Source organism: Callospermophilus lateralis, chromosome 1 (assembly GCF_048772815.1).
Source record: "Callospermophilus lateralis isolate mCalLat2 chromosome 1, mCalLat2.hap1, whole genome shotgun sequence".
Lineage (NCBI taxonomy): Eukaryota > Metazoa > Chordata > Mammalia > Rodentia > Sciuridae > Callospermophilus > Callospermophilus lateralis.
The window spans coordinates 49790328-49811337 of NC_135305.1; the positions used below are offsets into that span (position 1 = coordinate 49790328).

General features: G+C 31.9%; 1 protein-coding gene across 11 annotated transcripts in view; it reads right to left on the reverse strand.

Moving 5' to 3' along the window:
- Pot1 (protection of telomeres 1) overlaps positions 1–21010 on the reverse strand; it is a 104718-nt gene that overhangs the window by 61968 nt on the left and 21740 nt on the right. For 10 of the 11 annotated variants that reach the window (XM_076862094.1, XM_076862087.1, XM_076862006.1 and 7 more), the window contains 3 exons: positions 15051–15158; positions 12993–13040; positions 8310–8424 (listed from right to left, as the gene is read on the reverse strand). In XM_076862094.1, the coding sequence (XP_076718209.1) occupies positions 8310–8424; positions 12993–13001 (124 nt within the window). In that variant the 5' untranslated portion in view covers positions 13002–13040; positions 15051–15158. The remainder of the gene's footprint in view (positions 1–8309; positions 8425–12992; positions 13041–15050; positions 15159–21010) is intronic. The other variant, XM_076862062.1, reaches the window with a different exon arrangement.

Consider the following 21010-nt stretch of genomic DNA (forward strand, 5'->3'; position numbering starts at 1 on the left):
ACAACTTTGATGACGCACTGACACGTTAATGCTAGCTGATTCCATAATCCTCAAAGTTTTTCTAGGTTCTCATGAGTACAAATGTTAATATCTATGGTATCTTCTGTCCTTATAACAGGACTAATCGACTTCCAAAAAGAATAAAAAAATATTGCCTCCAATAATTGATGATAACATTTGGGAAATGATGCATTTGCTTTCAGATGGAGATTATCACCAGAAATAAGACAGCATGCTATACAGTCATATGGAACTTTTAGTGCTCAGAATGAGGCAAGTCTTCAAGAAAAATTTTAGTCAAGGAGTAAGAATGCCAAATTGCACTTGACTCCACTACAATAGATTTAACATTTATAAAAAGAATTTTAGTGAAAACAATTATAGCTAGTGATATATAAAAGAATATACACTTTTCTTCATCTATGTAAATTTGAGTTGCATGGAGGTAATTTCCCTGTATTTAGTTGTATGTATATCCAGATGTTATTGAGATTGTGGTTCTGCATTTCTGAAACAACATTGCTTTATGTAGTATTCTTAAAAGGCAAAGATGTGCACTGCTCCTATATATTTCTTTTAGTATTTTTTTGTGGTACCATTAATGAAGCTGATACTCTCCTAAACATACATGAGTGATATTTGTCTGACTCTCCTGCAGCACTTACTCCTGTTGAAGGATGAATTCTGTCAACAAAAATAAAAATGTAACTGTAACTAAAACTGCCAAGATGGATAGTTTATACCTTTACTGTCTTACAAGTAGTGAAGACATCTTGCTATGTCTGAAAGATGGATTTTAAAGTTTCGATGACTGCTGAGACAAAATTGATGACATTTATTTTAATTTAGTATTTCAGAAGAAACATATTCCATCTGTAATAACAGATAGTTCTTTACTAGCCATGAATTTTTTACTAAGGGACTGGATCCCTTAGTAAACATATCTTAGTAAATATACCTCAACTATCTGATTAAGATACATACACATATACAATAAATATTATAGTTACATGTGACATTCACTTTTGTGTGTGATTCAATAACATTATCAGAAGAAATTATGACTATATTTTCTAATCAATGAAAATTAAAAGTTATCAGTGTTTTTTAAACCAGCTACCATTTTATTCTACATTATCATTTTTAGATTATTTTCTAAAATGATGTATTTGCTGAACAATGTTTTAAGAGAAGAATTAACAACATATCAACACAATGAAGTTTTAAAATGATATCTTCTTCCAATATAGATGTACATTATTAACAGTAATGGAGATTTTTCCTAGGCATACCAGGTCAATCAAAATCAACTGGTAAAACTGAGAATTTGGAAGAGGATCACGGTGATCACATTATATCCAGAAATACCCAGAAGGGCAGATGTACAATTCAGGAAAAACCTTGGTGGTAAAAGGAGACTAATGAGGTTAAAGTATATGTATATACATTGGATGGGGTGGGATCATGGAGACTTTGAGAAAAAATGAAGTTGGAATGAAAATATCTGTAACATAAATTTGAACAAAAAATGCTCTGCTTTTACTTCAATATTTCCCTTCCTCTAAAACAATAAGTATCATAAAGATTTTTCCATAAAACAGTTCTCTGATTTTTTTCAGACTTGATTTAAAGTCTATTTCAACATTATGTCCAGATTTATTAGTCTTCAAAATGTCTTTTGTACAGTGTAAAAAATGTACATTAATAATATAATGCTGAGCAGGGCTGGGGTTGTGGCTCTGTGGCAGAGTACTCACTTAGCATTTGTGAGGCAATGGGTTTGATCCTCAGCATCACATTAAAAAAAAAAAAAAAAGGGAAAAAACCCACAAAAGATATTGTATCCATCTACAGCTTTAAAAAATTATAAAAATATATATGCTGAGAACATGAAAATGAGATTTTCCCCCCATACAACCCACTCAAGATCACACCTTCAGAGCAACCTCGGTAACATAATTTGCATATATTTATCATTATAAATAAAATGGCTTTGTAATATAAACTCAATGGGAATATCTTTTTATGTTCTCAGAATGACCTCAGCTCCTGGAATGCAACATATAGATAGTATTTTATCAACAACATCCACTTTCCTATTTTTAATATCCCAGAAATACATGTTCCTCTTAAAAAAATAGCCTAGGTTAACTGGTAATATTCTGTTCTTAATAAAACACAAAACAGTGTCATTAACTAATAATGGTGTTTTGGAATAGGTTAAATACAATAATGTTAAATTTAGTTGAATTGAATTAAACAGGTGAACTGTGTTTTCTCCTACTCACTTTTTATTATTTCACAACAAACAGAAATTCATGGTTTTGACGTACTATCTTATATCTTATTTTGTTGATGCTGTCATTGATGCTTAAGGCCTTACATTATCATATGGCAATTCATTGGTTGGCTTTTTAACTTGAGAATTACCCAAGTATGTGGATAAAAAACTCAGCCTTCTAATTTCTGCATTTATTCTTTTCTTCAAGAGAAATTGTAAAGGTAAAAAATACATGAGATGTAACCTTTTAACAATGTGATGTTGTACTGTAAGCACAATATTGTACAATAGATCTCTAAAACTTTTTGTCTTGCTAACTGAAGCTTTATATCCACTGAATAGCAACTCCCAAATTTCTCTCTCCTCTGCTCCTGGCAGCTACCATTTTAATTCCTATTTATGAGTGTGACTACCTGAGATACCTCATACAAAGAAATGAAATCATGTGGAATTTGTTGTTCTGTGATTGACTTGTTTCAGTTAGCATATTACCTTCAAGGTTTACCTATATTGTTGCATGATAGTCTGTCTTTTTTTGTAAACTGAACAGTACTCCACTGTGTGTACATGCCAATCTTCGTTATTCATCCCTTGATGGATATTTAAATTGCTTCCATAACTTATTTAGGGTGAATAATGATGCAATGAACAGCCATGGGAGTTCACATATCTTAGGAATTCTGATTCCAATTCTTTTGGATAAATATATAGAAATGGGATGGTGGATCATAAGGTCAGTTCGATTTTTAAGAAAATGTATTTTCTAGAATGGTTACACCAGTTCAGTCTCACATAGCATATAATTTCAAATTTTATATACCCTCACCAACATTTGCTATTTTTTTTGATTTTTGGAAATGGACCAGTTTTTAAAAAATTTTGTTTTCTTTTTCGTTATAAAGGATACAAGAATGCATTTTGACATAAATACATGGAGCATAACTTCCCATTTTTGTGGTTGTACATAAGGTGGAGTTAGACTGGTTTTTGTATTCATAGAAGAATACAGGAAAGTTATGTTCAATTCATTCTATAGTCTTTCCCATTTCCCACCCCGCTCCCTTCCCTTCATTCTCCTTTATCTAATCCAGCTAAATTCTATTATTCCCTCCTCCACCACTTATTGTGAGTTCGCATCTGCATATCAGAAAGAACATTCAGCCTTTGGTTTTCGGGATTGGCTTATTTTGCTTAGCATAATATTCTCCAGTTCCATCCATTTACTGGCAAATGCCATAATTTCATACTTTTTAATGGCTAAATAATACTCCAATGTGTATATGTACCATATTTTCTTTTTCCATTCATCTGCTGAAGGACATCTAGGTTGGTTCAATAGCTTAGCCATTGTGAACTGAGCTGCTATAAACACTGATGTGGCTGCATCACTACAGTATGCTAATTTTAAGTCCTTTGGGCACACACTGAGGAATGGGATAACTGGATCAAATGGTGGTTCCATTTCAAACTTTTTGAGGAATCTCCATACTGCTTTTCACAGTGGTTGCACCAATTTGCAGTCCCAACAGCAATGTATGAATGTACCTTTTTCCCACATCCTCACCAACATTTATTGTTATTTGTATTCTTGATAACTGCCATTCTGACTGAAGCGAGATGAAATCTCAATTTTAATTTGCATTTCTCTAATTGCTAGTGATGTTGAACACTTTTTTTATGTATTTGTTGACCAATCATATTTTTTCTTCTGTGAAGTGCCTGTTCAGTTCCTTTGCCCATATTATTAATTGGGTTATTTATTTATTTTTTTGTTGTTAAGTTTTTTGAGTTCTTTATATATCCTGGAGATTAATGTGCTGAGGTGGAGATGGCAAAGATTTTCTCCCAGAAAAAGGTAACTCAACAGACATGAGGTGATATCGCTCTGTGTTCTGATTTCCATTTTCCTGATGATTATGGCACTGAGTATATTTTAATATATTGGATTGCTATCCCAATGCTTTCTTTGGAGAAATGTCTATTCAAGTCTGTAGTGTATTTTTATTAATTTTTTGGTTTGTTGATTTGTTCTTGCTGAGTTATAAGAATTCTTTATATATTCTGGAGATTAACCTTTTATCAGATGCATTGTTTACAAATATTAGCATAATATTCTCCAGTTCCATCCATTTACTGGCAAATGCCATAATTTCATACTTTTTTATGGCTAAATAATACTCCAATGTGTATATGTACCATATTTTCTTTTTCCATTCATCTGTTGAAGGGCATCTAGGTTGGTTCAACAGCTTGGATTCCTACAGATAATCATCAATTCACTCTATTGTTTCCTTCAGTGAGTGGAGACTTCCTAATTTGATATATTTCTACTTGTCTATTTTTGGTTTTGTCAACTGTGCTTTTGGTGTTATATGTAAGAAACCATTGTTTTCCTGTGTTTTAGTATAGAAGTTTCACAGTTTCAGGTTGTATGTTAAAATCTTTAACCCACTTTGAGTTGATTTTTGTATAAGAGAATAATCTGATTTCATTCTTTTGCCTATGGTTACCAGGTTTTCCCAGTAACATTTGTTAAAGAGACTATCCTTTCTCTGTTGAATATTCTTGGCAATCTTATTGATGATCAGTTGACCATATGCATAGGTTTATTTCTGGGCTATTTTGTTTCACTGATGTACATCTGTCTTATGCTAGTATCATAAGGTTTAATTACTGTAGTTTTATAATACATTTTGGAACCAGGAAATGAGAAGCCTCCAGATTTTTCTATCTCAAGACTGTTTCTGGCAATCTGGGGTTCTCTGGGGTTCCATATGAATTCTGGGATTTTTATAGAGACTATATTGAATCTGTACATCACTATGAGTAGTACAGACCTTTTAACAATATATCAAAGTCTTCCAACCATGAACACATAATATCATTCCATTTGTTTGTATCTTCTTTAATTTCTTCCAGCAATATTTTATACTTTTCAGTGAGCAAATCTTTTACTTCCTTGGTTACATATTCCTAATCATTTTCTAGTTTTTGATGCTATTGTAAATGGGACTGTTTCATTTCTATTTGAAATTATTTATTGTTAGTATATAGAAATGCAACTGATTTTCATATGCTAATTTTTAATCTTGCAACTTTTCTGAGCTCATTTATTACTTCTTACAGATATTTGTGTGTGAGTGTGTCAGGGGTGCTTTCTATTTACATAATCATGCCCTCTGCAAACTAAGGCAATTTTATTTCTTCCTTTCTGATTAGGATGCCTTATTTCTTTTTTCTGGCCTAACTGCTCTAGGTAGGACTTCTATGTTGAACAGAAGTGAAGAATGTGTGTACTTTGCCTTTTTCCTGATACTAGAGGAAAAGCTATCAGTTTGAATGTCAAGTGTTATATAAAATAAGGGCTTTTATACATAGTCTTATATTAAGTTGAGGTAATATTCTCTTATATCTAGGATGAATATTTCGTTCATAAAAGTAGTGAATTTTGTCAAATGCTTTATTTGCATCTCTTGAGGTGGTGTGATTTTTATAATTCATTCTATTATGTTGATGTAATAAAACGATTGATTTCATACATTGAAATATCATTGCATCCCAAGAATAAATTTCATTTGGTCATGGTGTGTCATGACACACCATGACATGAACATACAGTTCACCAGTATTTTGTTAAGGATGTCCACATCAATTTTCATTATGGATACTGACATGTAGATTTCTATTTTTTCAGTCTCTGATTTTGGTATTATAATAATGCTATATTCATAAAATTAGTTTAGGAATGCTTCTTTCTTTTCAGCTTTTTAAAGAGTTTTGAGGATTGGCACAAATTTCTCTTTAAATATTTGGCCAAATTCACTAGTAACATTATCTGGTTTTGAGCTTCTTTCTCTTTGGGGGGAGACTTTTTGATTAATGACTCAACAGCTTATAAGTTTTCCACTTTTTCATTCTTATGTTTCCAGAAAATCACCCACTGTTTTCTCAGTATCCTTTGTTTTCTGTGGCATCATTTATAATATTCCCCTTTCAATTCTGATTTTGAATTTTTTTTCTTAGTGTGGCTAAAACTGTCAATTTTGTTTGTCTTTTCAAAAAAAAGCTTTTTCTCTCAATGTCTTACTATTCTTTATTTCATTTATTTTTACTCTGATCTTGTTTACTTAATACCTACTGCATACTTTGGGATTATTTCTTTCTCTAATTCTTTGTAAATGAGGCTGTTTATTTGTGCTCTTTCTCCTTTTTTTAACATAGGTACTTATTGCTACACAGGTCTCTCAGAATTGCTTTTGCTGCATCTTCTAAGTTTTTGTATGTTGTACTTTCATTTTTGTCTCTATTTTTCTAATTTCCATTTTGATTTTTCCTTTGACTCATTAGTTAAGGGATATTATTTAACATGCCCACATTTAGTGAATTTCCTAATTTTCCTCCTGTTACTGATTTCTAGTTTCATTCCATTGTAGTTGGACATAAAACTTGGTATGTATTTAATCTTAAATTTGCCGAGTAGTTTAGTGACCTAACGCATGGCCTACCCTTGCGAATGTTCTGTGTATATTTGAGAAGATCCTGTTATTAGTCTCTAGTTAAAATAAATGTTCTGCTAGACACACAGGTGCATGCCTGTAACCCCTGCTGCTCAGGAGGCTGAGATGGAGGATCAGAAGTTCAAAGCCAGCCGCAACAACTGAGACCCCATTTCAAAAAAAAGTGGGGGGGGGGGGTTGGGGGGTTGGGGCAGGGCTGAGGATGTGACTTAACAATTAAGTGCCCCTGGGTTCAATCCCTGGTACAAAAAAAGAAAGAATGTTCTGTGTATGTCTATTAAGTCCATTTGGTGTATAGTGTTGTTAAATTTTTCTCTTTATTTAATCTTCTGTCTGGATATTCCATCTATTATTTAAAGTGGTCTACTGAAATTTCCTGCTATAATTATGGCTACCTATTTCTTTCTTCATATATATCCACAATATTTGTTTCATATACTAGGAGTGCTGATGTTGGCTGCATATATAATTATTATATTTTCCTGGTGAATTGATCCTTTTATCTTTATATGATGTCCTTTTCCTGTTGTAAGAGTTTTTGACCTCAAGTCTATTTTGTCTGATATAAGTGTACCATCTGTGCTCTCTTTGGATATCTTCTTGTTTGTTTCCAAACAATAATCTATGTCTTTTGATTACAGAATTTAATCCATTTACAATGTCAGTTATTAGTGACTGGGAAGATATATGGTCATTTATTTAGTTCTTTTCTGAGTACTGCAAGTCTCTCTTTTGTACTGCTTTTTTTTTTTTTCCTCTCTTGCTATCTTCCTTTATGTTTGGCTGAGTTTACATAATGACAAAACTCATTAATTTCTAATTCCTTTCTCATTTTCTTTTGTACATTTTTCAAAGGTTCTATTTTCGTCCTCATCACAGGGTTTACTTATATCACAACAATCTATTTTAATCTTGTAACAATTTATGCTAAATAAAAACTTCTACACTTTTACTTCTTCTCCCAACAATTTTTATGTTATTGATGTTATAATTTACATCTTTGTATATTGTGTATCTGTTAACATATTTATACAGCTACAGTTATTTCTTACACATAGATTTTTCAACTTATATACCAGAATTAAAGTCATTTATGCTGTAATAGTACTGCCACAATACTGTAATATTCTGTTATCTGTTTACATATTTCCCTTTACCAGCAAATTTTATACTTACTTATGCTTTCATGTTACTGTTTGGCATCCTTTTAAAAATTTATTCTGTCTTAAACTAGACTCCTGAATCTAAATACATATTTATTAAAATTAAAATTGCTGAAGAACATGCATCAATGTTATTTGGCAATTATAAATCAGAATTAAGATTCTGTTCAAAGACTCAGGTTACTGAAGGAGCCTAATTCTTGCAACCAATATGCAGTTCTAGTACATAAAAAGCCCACCAGGACTGGCTATGAACTTCATTGTTAAAGCCCTGAGGTCATCCCCAGCTCCAGGAGGGGAAAAAAATAAACTACACTATATAGAAGGTGCACCAATTTTAATACTTACCAGTTCCTTTGCTTAGATATGGGGGCTTAAAGAATTTCACAACACCATAGACATTGACAATTGTACCACCTTTAAGTTGATTAAGGGGTGTATATATATAATTTGTTGCTGGAACCTGAAGAAAGAAAATACAGTGATTACATTATTATTTACTTTTTAGAATCATATCATCAGTTATAAATGAGCAAATCTACATAACTGTATATTACCCTTCAAGAATTGAAAAGAAGACAACTTTAAAAAAGGCAATGTGCAGTTTATAAAATTTACTATATAAATCAACTAGTTTTCTTCAAAATAACTTGTTTAAACGTTATACTTCTTTAATAATAAAGTAGAAAAGACTACATTAAAGTATCAGTAACTAATATATAAACTGAAACAATATAGGAAATAAGAAACTCTTAAAATATGCATATCTTCTAAGTTAAAGAAAATGAGTTTTACTAAATAGATATGACGCATAAGGCTGGGGATGCAGCTCCATGGTAGAGCATGTGCTTAGTACAGACAAGTCCCTGGACTTGAATCCAGTATCCTCCCTCCCCTCAAAAGAAAAGGAATAATCAATTATAATGAGACTTTTCTTAAAGTCCTGAAAGAGTGGTAAGAATACTGGTTCTATCAATAAAGAATTCTGTATCTTATAAGTTTAGGGAAAACGTTTTGTCTAGGGTATTCCCAAGAGTACTAAAGGCTCTGAGAGGGCCTGTCAGTAATTCAATCATTTTAGCCATTTTTACATTAATACTTTCCCAACTTATCTGGCAATGAAGTCATAAATGAAACGTAAAACCCACAGTTTATGTGTATCTATAAAGCACAATTTTAAAAACCATAAACAACTAGAAGGAAGACTAGTAGAGAAAGGGAAACAGGGTAGGAGAAGGGAGGGAAAGATTAAGGACTGAAGGTAAGCAAATTATATTCCACAATTGTATGATTAGGTCAAAATAAAAGCAAATATTATGTATAACTACAACACACTAATAAAAAAGCACAACAAAACAGTTATCAGAAAAAAAATTTTAAAAATGAAGTCTATGAAATTTTGGATTTGGCTTGTAACTTTATATCACTTATGGTATAATTTCTCTTTCTTTTTTCCGAAAGATTTACTGAAATAACTACATAAGTGTGGTAAAAAAAAAAAAAAAAGAAAAAAAGTCATTTAGGAGACTATGCACATCAAGAAGGATGCTAAATGTTGATGTGACTTCAAGGTCCAATTCTAAAAGGTTTCAGCTGGGTGGTGCCATCATCCACCTGCCTCTACCTCAACAGAAAATCGATTATCCATCACTCTGAAAGGGAAAATTTTAAAACTCAAATAAAAACAAATGAATTCATTTTTTCCAAGGAAGATGATTCCTTGAATCACACATGGAAGAGTAGGGCTTAGAAGCTGCATTAACTTTTAACATAAAAGAAAGCTGTAGCTCATCAATGATGAAAGAACACAGGTCAGCAAAATAAACAGAAAGAAGACATGTGCCTTGGTTGACAAAATGACTTGACATAATATTCTATCTTAACAAGTCAGCCTAATGCAGAGATGAAGGAGGAATGCTAGCATAGCTAAATGGATCATCCCAGTTACTGTACTTGTTAATTCATGATGAAAAATCAACTTATGAATTATAAATTTGGCTTTCCAGGTAATCAGACAGTACATGTGTATGTAGCAAGTAAGCTGTGTTTTTAAATAATATATTTATAAATTGATGTTTCTGCTAATATTCTCGTATAAGTTTGGTTAATGTACTTTTTTGGGCATAGGGGACTGACCACAGGGGCTCTAAATCACTGAGCTACATCCCTGGAACTATTGTTTTCTTTGGTACTGGGGACTGACTCAGGGGTATCTGACCACTAAGTCACATCTCCAGCCCTATTTTATATTTTATTTAGAGACAGGGTCTCACTGAGTTACTTAGGGCCTCACCATTGCTGAAGCTGGCTTTAAAACTCCCGATTCTCCTGCCTCAAGTCTCGAGAGCCACTGGGATTACAAGCATGAGTCACTGTGCCTTTTTTTTTTTCTTTTCTTTTTTTAAGATAGGATCTCACCAACTAGTTTAAGGACATGCTAAGTTGCTCAGGCTGGCCTCAACGTTGGGATCATCCTGCTTCAGCCTCCCAAAACACTGGGATTATGGATGTGCACCACTGCATCTGGCAGTTAATGTCCTCTTAAGAGAATATGTATTTGGAAACACAGCAAATAAACTTACATAATAATTCCCAATAAAACTTACCTGAAAAATCTGTCTCCATTGCAGACAATAAAATATGACATTCCATAAGAAATGATTATAATGGAGACACCCAAATCAATGTTATTTTAAGAGACAAACGTATGTTGGGTGGGATATGGTGTGGTTAGTAAAGAAGAATGATAAGCAAAGGTTTTCTGAAGGGGATAACTAATGTAAATGTGGAAGGACAACAAAGAGAGAACAACACTTACAAGAGATTGGCTATAACATTACATAATTAGAGATTCGAAAATAGTTTGACAAAATTGACGCAAATGCTATTTCTAATATTGATAACAATAAACATATAATATTTACAGCAAGCTACCAACTTCTAGGCTGATAATAGGATATAGTACTTGTTATGGTAATGCCTTTGGACACATTATTCTACAAATAATTGCAAAAAACTACATCATCACTTTCCAACAGATCCTTTTGTGAGAATAAAAATATTCCAAAACACTGTGGTTGCTAAGAAATTTAAATATGACTAGTGCAAATTAGAGTAGTCTGAGGAAGTCCCTTTGAGAGGCTGAAATGTTCCTAAGCAGCAGAGTGTGTGTTTAGAAAATCCCTTTGAAAAGATATTTACAGGAAGGAGCCAATTAAGCAAAGAACAGAAGTTGGGAATGAGCTAAGTAATCCAAAGTACATGTATGAAGACACGAATTGGGTGTCAACCTACTTTATATACAAACAGAGATATGAAAAATTGTGGTGTGTATATATATATGCATATATACATATATGTGTGTATATATATATATAAAATAAGAATTATAATGCAAAAAAAAACAAGTGCATGTATAAAGACATGAATTGGCGTGAACATACTTTATACAAAGATGTGAAAAACTGTGCTCTATATGTGTAATAAGAATTGTAATACATTCCGCTGTAGTGTATTTAAAAAAAAAATCAATTAAAAAAAAGAGAGAGTTCTAAGTAGAGAAAACAAATTTGATATGTTTGACAATCACTGTCAAATATACGGCTGAATTATATAAGGTTGAATAGGAATATACGGGTTAGTTTATATGGTGAGCCTTTAGATCATAGAACTGGGCCAAATGTTTTTAAATCCTGAAGACAGTATAAGATGAAATAATTGTTTGGTGTTACTTAAAAAGGGTAATCCTACCACTACTGTAAAACAATACACTCTATTTCCTAAATTCTAACTGGTCCAATGATACATTAGACATTAAATAATAAATTCTGAGGAGAACTGCAAAATCTTCTTAGGAAAATAGTAAAAACCTCACCAACAATAACTGGATGCTTTGCTAATATAACTGCAAAGTCCAATACTCAGTTTAAAAATGTGAAAATGAGCATTAGACTCAGGAAAATAAAGTTCAATAAATTTGTACTTGATTTATTTAAGAGGCCTGAGCTTTTTGGAAAACTATTTTAGAGATGTTCCTCTTATTTCCTTTTTATTTGCAGGCTCAAAGATGTACCAAATAATTAAAGTTGACTAATCTATAACAATTTTAGGAAATACAAATGCCAGGACTACTTCACATTCTAAAAAGCACATCTACCCTCCTATTGTTAGTTCCCCCCCAAAACGAATTTTAATTATATTACTATTGATATGGCTCGGTTGGTAGAGTGCTTGCCTACCATGCACAAGGTCCTGGGGTCAATCCCCAGCGCGCGTGTGCACACACAAAAAAAGTTCAAAACCTGTGTCTCTCTCTCTCTTTTTTTTTTTTTTTTTTTAGGAAAAAAGTCTCTATTCTCTATTTGCCTGAAGCTTTATTATTCTCTATTAACTGAAGGTTTAAAAATATAGTCATATCATGAATTTTAAATTAAATTTTAACAATACTACCTTTCTAATTTCACTCAGCCATAAATAGCCTACCTGTTAAAATGGGAACCTTCCTACCGCTGTAACAAAATTTTATAAGAGTGAAAATATGATATAAAAAGAAAAAGCAAAATGTATCACAAATACAAAGAAATTCTTAAAATTATATAATTTATCAAATAATAATTCAGCACATAATAATCTGTTCATACATAACTTGATGAAAAACAAAAAATGATTCTTCCTATAATTAAAATTATCAAAAATCTCATTGTCTTCATATAGTAAAAATCTTTTTAAATTAAATTTTCTTGTGTATGTATACCTTACATAAAGTATCAGCAGATATTCAGATAATAGAATAAGCAGATATTAATTACTAAGTAAATATGTTAGCAAATAGAATGCTATCAGATATAAAAAAAGGGACTGCATTTTCTGATACTATTTCAAAATCAAGACAGTAAGGTAGACTAATTCAAAATCAAAATATAAAGTAGATAGACTAAAAAGCAGATATAAATATGTGTGTGTATCTCTGTGCATGTCTATGTGGATGTAGTAGGTATTATGTATTCTAAAATAACTAAAATATCATCTTACCAAAGACATTGGTTCTGTAGAAAAATCTCTCACAGATTTGACATAAACCTGAAAAAAGAGAGAAGGTTTAGTTGTATGCAAACTATCTCTAGTGTCATCACAGACATTAAACTGTGGTAAAACTAATACTTAACAGTATAATATTCAAACTCACTAAAATGACAAGAAGTTATAGATTATATATTAAGAATAAAATGTGCTAGGCAAGGTGGCTCATGCCTTATCTACCCAGCAGCACAGGAGGCTAAGGCAATGAGATCACAAGTTCAAAAACATCCTTAGCAACTTAGTGAGGCCTTAAGCAACTTAACAAGGCCCTGTCTCAAAATTTAAAAAATTTTTAAAGCCTGGGAATGTGGCTCAGTAGCTAAGCACCCCTGGGTTCAGTCCCTAGTACTACAAAAAGAAAGAGTAAAATGTATTAAATTTTCATTAAAACACTCAAATTTGAAGTATATCAGTATTTAGTCCTCAGGAAAAAATATAAAATAGCATACAATTCTCAGTTCAAAGGAAGTGGAAAATCAGAATTAGTGTTCAAAACTTCTGCACAGAACACTGGACTTTATAGAAAAACAAAATAAAATAAAGGAAATGTAGTAGAGATCACTTTACCTGTAAATCTAACCCATATTCAACCTAATTTATTTATTATAATATCAAATAAGGCCACCCATAGCCCTTGAGTTGCCTTTGTACACACTAGGAGAAAACAATCAAACAGTTGTATACTTGGTCAACATATGATTTTGATCAAAGAAGTAGTTTTCCAGCATGTGAAGGAGAAAGGAGGTCAAGAGTAAGAAGTCATTGTCACAAAGACTAACCCAGGAGAAAATGTTTTACCTAATTAATTTAAAATGAAATCAGGTCAACTATCAGAAGTACCTAATGGGATAATTACAAAGAAGAGGATGAGGTCTTGAATGTCTATGAAGTTTTCTAAGTTTCATTTTAAATGCAATAATATGTTGATCAGGATATTTAAGTCAACAAATCAACAATGGACTGCATATATAATCACATAGATATGATGGTGGTCATGTAACACAGCCTTGTGACATAGCAGCCATCTGAGCTTGTGAAAAGTACATTCTAGGATGTTTATACAACCATAAAATCACCTAATGATGCATTTCTCAGAACATACGACCATCATTAAGAAATTCATGAGTGTATTCATACAAGACCTTCTTTTTTCAGAGTCATTCTAAACATTTTGGTTTTTTTTTAAACTTGAAATAGTCAATTGTTGAAGCTCAGAAAATGACACTCCAAAATATACAACTTTGGACCTCAAGCTGAGAGGCTATTTCAAAATCAAACTGTAAGGTAGACTAATTCCAAATCAAAATATAAAGTAGAGCGACTAAAAAGTAGATATAATATGCGTGTATCTGTGCATGTACATGTGGATGTAGTAGGTGTTATGTATTCTAAAATAACTAAAATATCATCTTACCAAAGATATTTGGTAAGGAACAGCAAATGCTTGGAAGAGTTTTCTCTGAAGTTAGTTTCCTTATTTACTCAAAGACTAGACCTCCCAAGAAAGAACATAATTACCTTCAGATCTTGGTATTATAATTTCATTAGCCATGGAAGATTAAACTCAAATCATAGAGGAAGAGGTTAAAAAACAAATATTACATTAAGAACCCAAAATATATTTGTATTAATTCACTGTCTCCTCTCCAGACATTCTCCCTACATAAAAATCCTTTTATACTCCCCTAAAATTGCAGATAGCTCTCCTCCTTTCCTCTCTCCTATAGAGGTTTTTAAGTCTCAAACGGCTTACATGTCTTATTTTGTATGGCTCCTGTAAATACATTCACATTAATAAATTTGTACATTTTTTCCTCCTATTAATCTGTTTGTTTCAGCAGATTCAATCACTGAAACTTCAGAACTGAAATTTGAGCTTTCTATACCACTAAAACAATTCAGTCAAACTAAATTTATCTACTGATTTCCAAAAATAACATCTCCATCCCATTACTTCAGCTCAGTGAAGCTACAATATATATGGTTAGAAAATAAAAGTTGCATACTTACATAAACAATTGATTTGAAGTTTTCAAATGCTTTCAAAAATATGCAACATTTATTATCTCTGCTTGTAGATGCTGACAAAACAATAAACCTAGCCAATGCAATGGTGTCCTACATATGAAAAAAAAAGTTTGTTATTTAATTATGAAATATCTATAACCCTGAATGTTATACAAATCATTATTTAAAAACAGGAATTACTTCTATAAAATGGAAAACTGCTTAACCTAAATTGATTTCATGCTTATTGAATACATGTTTTAGACTAATACCTCCTTTGACCCTGAACTTCTACAACCATAGAAAAGAATAATGTCCCACTTCATGGCCCAGGAAAACACTAACAAAATCACATAGAAGATTTTTTTTTTTTAAGTGGGACTTAAAAATCATTGTTTATCTCAGCTTATATAAATAAGCTGTATAATTAAACACAAGATAACAAATGGGTTAGCAGTATTAAGAATAAAATTTCAGAGCTGAGAGACTACATTGAAAAAAGCATGTCTTTAGTGTAAAAACTCTATATTACAAATTACACAGGTGTATAAATCCAGAACATGATATAAAACTAGGAAATTTCCAGTTATACCTAAGAAGAGATATATTAAACTTATGTTTATAACAGTAAGAAGAAGCCATTCTCCATTTGTTTGTGTCATTCTCCATTTATTGGTATCTGAATATTTTTCAGATACTGAAACATAAACTGAGTTCTGTCTTGTCCATTGTACATATTTTGTTTTCTTATTCTTCTAATTTTAACAACAAATCTTAAGATGTATAAAAATTCTTGGACTTTAGGTCATCTTCCATCAATAGTTTTAATCTCCATCAAATGAAAGTCTACATAACTACATTTTGCTTTATATATACAAGGGCATGGTATCAGCCCCCAGAATTTTCTTTTCAGTTTCATAAACTAGGTTCTAAGCCCCTGGAAGACAAAGGGTTATGTCTTTATTTGCTTTGTGTTTACAACTGACCTCAGACCAATATATTCTCATTTAAATGAAAACTTAAGATTTTGGTTAAAGATTCAAAGTTGTTTATTCAAATAAGCATGGTTTCTCTCTCTCTTTCACACACATACACACACCCCCACACACACACACCAGTATCTTATGTTATTCTTTATTTGACTTAAAAACATTTTCAAAAATAAACACTATGAGGAAAAAAAATTCACTGAAAAGCAAAAGATAAGGCAAAGATGGACATTTTTGTCTCAAATTTTCAGCATAAAACTTCATAAATGTCTTTCATAATACAGAAAATATTTTATGAATAAATGACTAAAAACTGTGAGCTAGCATTCATTAAAAATTTCTCAATTTATGTCAATATTAGCTACACATGATTCAGTAAGAAGTTATAATTCTTCCCTGAGCATATACTTGTCAACATGGAAATCATCAAACTTTTTTTAAAAAGTAAAGTTTGTTATAAGCACAGATTTATATTTGAATATGTACAGAAGCATGCACACACACACACATAAATTGCTTTGAAGGCCCTCAGTGATGTCATCTCATCTGAGCCTACTTCCATTTATTTTCATCCAATAAATATTTCCTTCAATATTTTCATTCATTCTCTTATAAATCTAACACTTTTCCACATCTATTCTTTGCTTATTCTAAGCTCCCATGAATAATAAACATTTCCCCATTTGTGTATATTTAACTTTATCTGTTCTTCAAAGTCTGAGTTATAAATGCTTCTTCCTGATAAGGACTATCTTAAATTACACCTTTCCCAGAAGGGAAAAAAAAAAAAAATCTTCCTCTGATTTCTCCCATAGAGCATTTAAACATTCTTTGTACTCTGTTACTTCCAAACTTTAAACGTAATACCTCTAGTGCCATGTTAAAGCCCATTAAGCTCTTTTTTTAAAAAAAACACCTTTTATTTATTTATCTATGTTTGCTTTTATGTGGTGCTGAGGATTGAACCCAGGGCCTCACACGTGCCAGGCAAATGCTCTATCACTGAGCCACAACCCCGCCCAACTCATTAAGCTCTATAAAACTAAAAATAATGTCTTATCCACGCGTACATCCCATGAGTCACTGACAGGTTTCTATTCACAGTAGTCAACAAAGATATTATATGAATTAACAGTGGTAAAAATTGAAGTACAGATCAAACAAAGGAGAAAAAAAATGGCTCTTCAGATCTAGTCTCCATGAATTCATATATTTTTATATTTATTCAAATACATAGAAAATAAGAAAAATGAATATTTAATATGAAATATTAGTTTTTTATATTCAGTAGATTTAATTGAAAATGAGATTTAATGTGTAGTGCTCTAACTTCTAAACTTCTGAGAGGTCCTACTGAGGCCATTCAAAAAAGAAGAGGAATTACTTAGTTTGGTGCCAAGAGGACATCCTGATACACAAAAGCAGTTATCTTAATCTGCTGAAAAAGTGTTAGGAGACTAGCTTGAGAAAAATACCATGTTACTAAATGTGACAAGGCTTACTGATGCCTGTGCACAAGCTATTAAAAGTAAATAAATATACAATCAGTGTAACTGAAAACTAGAGAAGTCATTTCCTTTTCACGACTGCTCCATTCTTCACTGTGCCTTAGATAGAGTGATTCCATGTCACTGAACAATTCCTGTTTGGTTTGTTTACTGCAAACCAGTCTGGGGGTGGGGGGGAGAATGTAAACAGTATACATGTTCTTAACTTAAAGAAATTGTTCTTCAAAAATTAACAATCAACAGGAAAAAAAAAGAGTCTACATACTGTGTGAGTCTATATAACATCATGAAAAATGTAAAACTATGAAAACAATAAGGATAAAATGATCAGTAGCCTGGGATTAGGAGAAGGCAAGGATGCCTAGGCAGAGTACAGAAGATTTTTCAGCAGTGAACATCCTCTGTACATACTATAAATGGTAAATATATGTGAATATAAATTTGCCCAAACCCAGAAGAATGTATACTACTAAAAGTGAACCCTCATGAAAACTACAGACCAGGTGATGATATGTGAAAGTAAGTTCATCAATTTTAATGACTATCTCACTGTAGAGGGGGATGCTGATAGTGGAGGAGAGCCTGCATGTGTGCAGGGAGGGTGTAAAAAGAAAATCTCTGTAATTTTCTAATTTTGCTGTGAACTTAAAACTGCTTTTAAAAAAAAGTCCTTTAGGGGCTGGGATTATGGCTCAGCGCTAGAGTGCTCGCCTAGCACGGGCAGGACCCGGGTTCGATCCTCAGCCCCACATAAAAAAAAAGAAAAAAGAAAAGCATTGTGTTGTGTACATCTATACCTAAAAATAAATATTAAAAAAAAAGTCCTTTAAAAAATCTATCAGACAACTCATTTGTACATTAACAAATAGGTCTTAATATGTTCATGAAACTTAATGAAAAAAACAATCAGTGGTGAAATAAGCAAATTAATAGATGAACAACAAAAAGGTAAACTGCAATAACTGGTGCTGGAGAGAGGAGCCTTATTTTTTATTATGGTAGCCTGCTATTTTTGTAACATGATGATTGAGTTGAACACAAAGTACTGTAGAAACTGATCTCCTCTTCTTCCTGAATGAGTGAGCAGATGATTCAATATTGAAATCAGTATCCTTGGGCATACCTGAATGAACAGTGTTTGGCAACTGCCTCTGTTTGAAATGATGCTGTGTTTTGGTTGTATTCTGAAGTTTTTTGGAACACTACTTGGCATCTCCTTTCTTCCATGGAGCGCTCACCATTCAAACATGACAGATTTGGTAAAACACTAGTTAGGTTGAGTCTTGCTTGCCTCCACTTGGTCACCGTTGTATGAATCCAATGGTTGTTTTGTTTCGCTTTTTGTTTTTTTCCTGGCTTTTTTTTTTTTTTAACAGTTTTCAGCTGATGTTCATGAAGAGTGCAAGTATTTAGAATTGTGCCACCAATAAAAGGAAATCCTAAAGAAGTACACTTCTTTACAGAGCTGTGTCATACCATCCTTTTGACCCTTTGCTGGAAAAGTAGAATCGAGTCTCAAATAATTGCCTTTTTAATTGTATCCTCTAGTATTATAGATGTAGGAGAGTACAGTATCATACTCTGTGAATGTAAAACCTCTTGTACTTGCCTTATGGTATGCAGTAGTGATCGTGCTTTAACAGAGCTGTTTTTAATAATGTTACTCCAGAATATTTTCTTTTCAGGTGATGACTGAGAAGCTAATAAGAAAAAAATGGTGCCAGGTATCACAACACTACCAGAACTTTGCAGTTTTCTCCAGTTTTGTTTTCTTTTTGTTTTTATACCTCTCCCACCTTTAATGGAGTGTGCTGGATGTCTCTATAATTATGTTGATATGACTGAAGAACCTGGATAAGCTGTTGTTGCTGCAACTGATGTATAACATACTGCTATTATATATATATATATATAAAATACATATTATAAATGAATTTGAAACAGCATTTGTTTTAAAATAAAAGATATGAAAAAAAGAAAAAAAATACATATTATATATATATAATATTGAATTTTTGGAAACTTTAGTTATACTGTCAACTTTGGAAAAAGTATCCCAATTTACTGTGTTGAGTTGGCATTGTTCAGAAATTAGCAGCCATATTGGTCTAGAAAAGTTAAACTCAATTTTTTTTCCATTTATAGTAACACACTGTATCAAATATGCAAGGTTTCATCTACATATGTTTGATTGCAGAAACAAAGTATTTTATAAATAATGAAAAAATAAATTGTAAGACTAGAGAGTTAATTTGCTGATTTTTAATAGATAATAAATTAAAAATTCTCAAGCTGTTAAATTTCATGAGCAGAAAAAGGGCACAGAATATATAAAATAACTGATAGTCTAACAAGAAAAATACATATCTGATTTTAATAAGCATCAAGTAATTTTTCTGACCTTGCAGATCTTATGAGGTTATCTTATTATTTTAAACAATGTTAATACGGGGTTCAGCAAGAAACCAGGGACCTGATGGTACCAGTATAGTGATTAGACAGGAAATGTTTCACTAACACAAAAAAGTATATTTTTGGGGAATTACCAGCTATTGGATTGTGTATTACACCACAGACAATTATGTAATATTAACCTTAAAACCCCAAATCCTACAATGGTCTACAATTACTATATGATCCCGTAACCACCTCCCTCACCAGTCATATACTAGTTGACTCAATCTGATATTCTGCCTTCTAGTATTCTTTAAACATTCCAGATGCTCACCCAGGACCTCTGCATGTTATTCTCATACTGAGTCACTCTCCAAGTACCCAGTGCTCATTTTTCTATAACTCTTCTCAATGAAAGCTAAAACAAGGAGTTTCAATTAGGACATGTGTATTTCTGTAAACGGTATCTTTAATTTAGCTTTAAAGCAAAGATTAAAATCTTGTTAAAATTAGTTTTAGAGTTTTAGGAATTGAGTTTTACTCAAATATGGAATTAGCCTTATAAAAACAAACAACTGACAAGGCAGACATAAGAACAAAGTTAGAAGAGTTAATTTCTTTGTGCAAAAAGTTCTAACTTTGCATTGCAATTTTCTTTAATGATGATACTACAGTCTCTAAATTAACCATGCCCAGATGATCAGCACTCATGAACTGTAAGTCCAGAAAGAATTTAAACTGTGACCTAAGTTTATCATATTTAAAAGGGAGAAAACACTAACTTACCATCTTTAACATCATGTTATCTCAGAAATATTAATTAGCTGTCATAATCCTATTATATTTTCATAAACACCTATATAAAATTTATTTTAAAAGCAAAAAAACATTTCTCATGTGTCAGGTAAAATACATTCAGTACCTAAATAGTGATTATCACGTAGACAAATAAGTACATGTTCTAAAAAATCACTATAATTTTTATATAATACTTTTTAAATAAAAAAATAAATGTAAGCTGCTTAAGGAGAATAAAAATGAAAACATTAGAAATATAAACAGAAGATTCCAA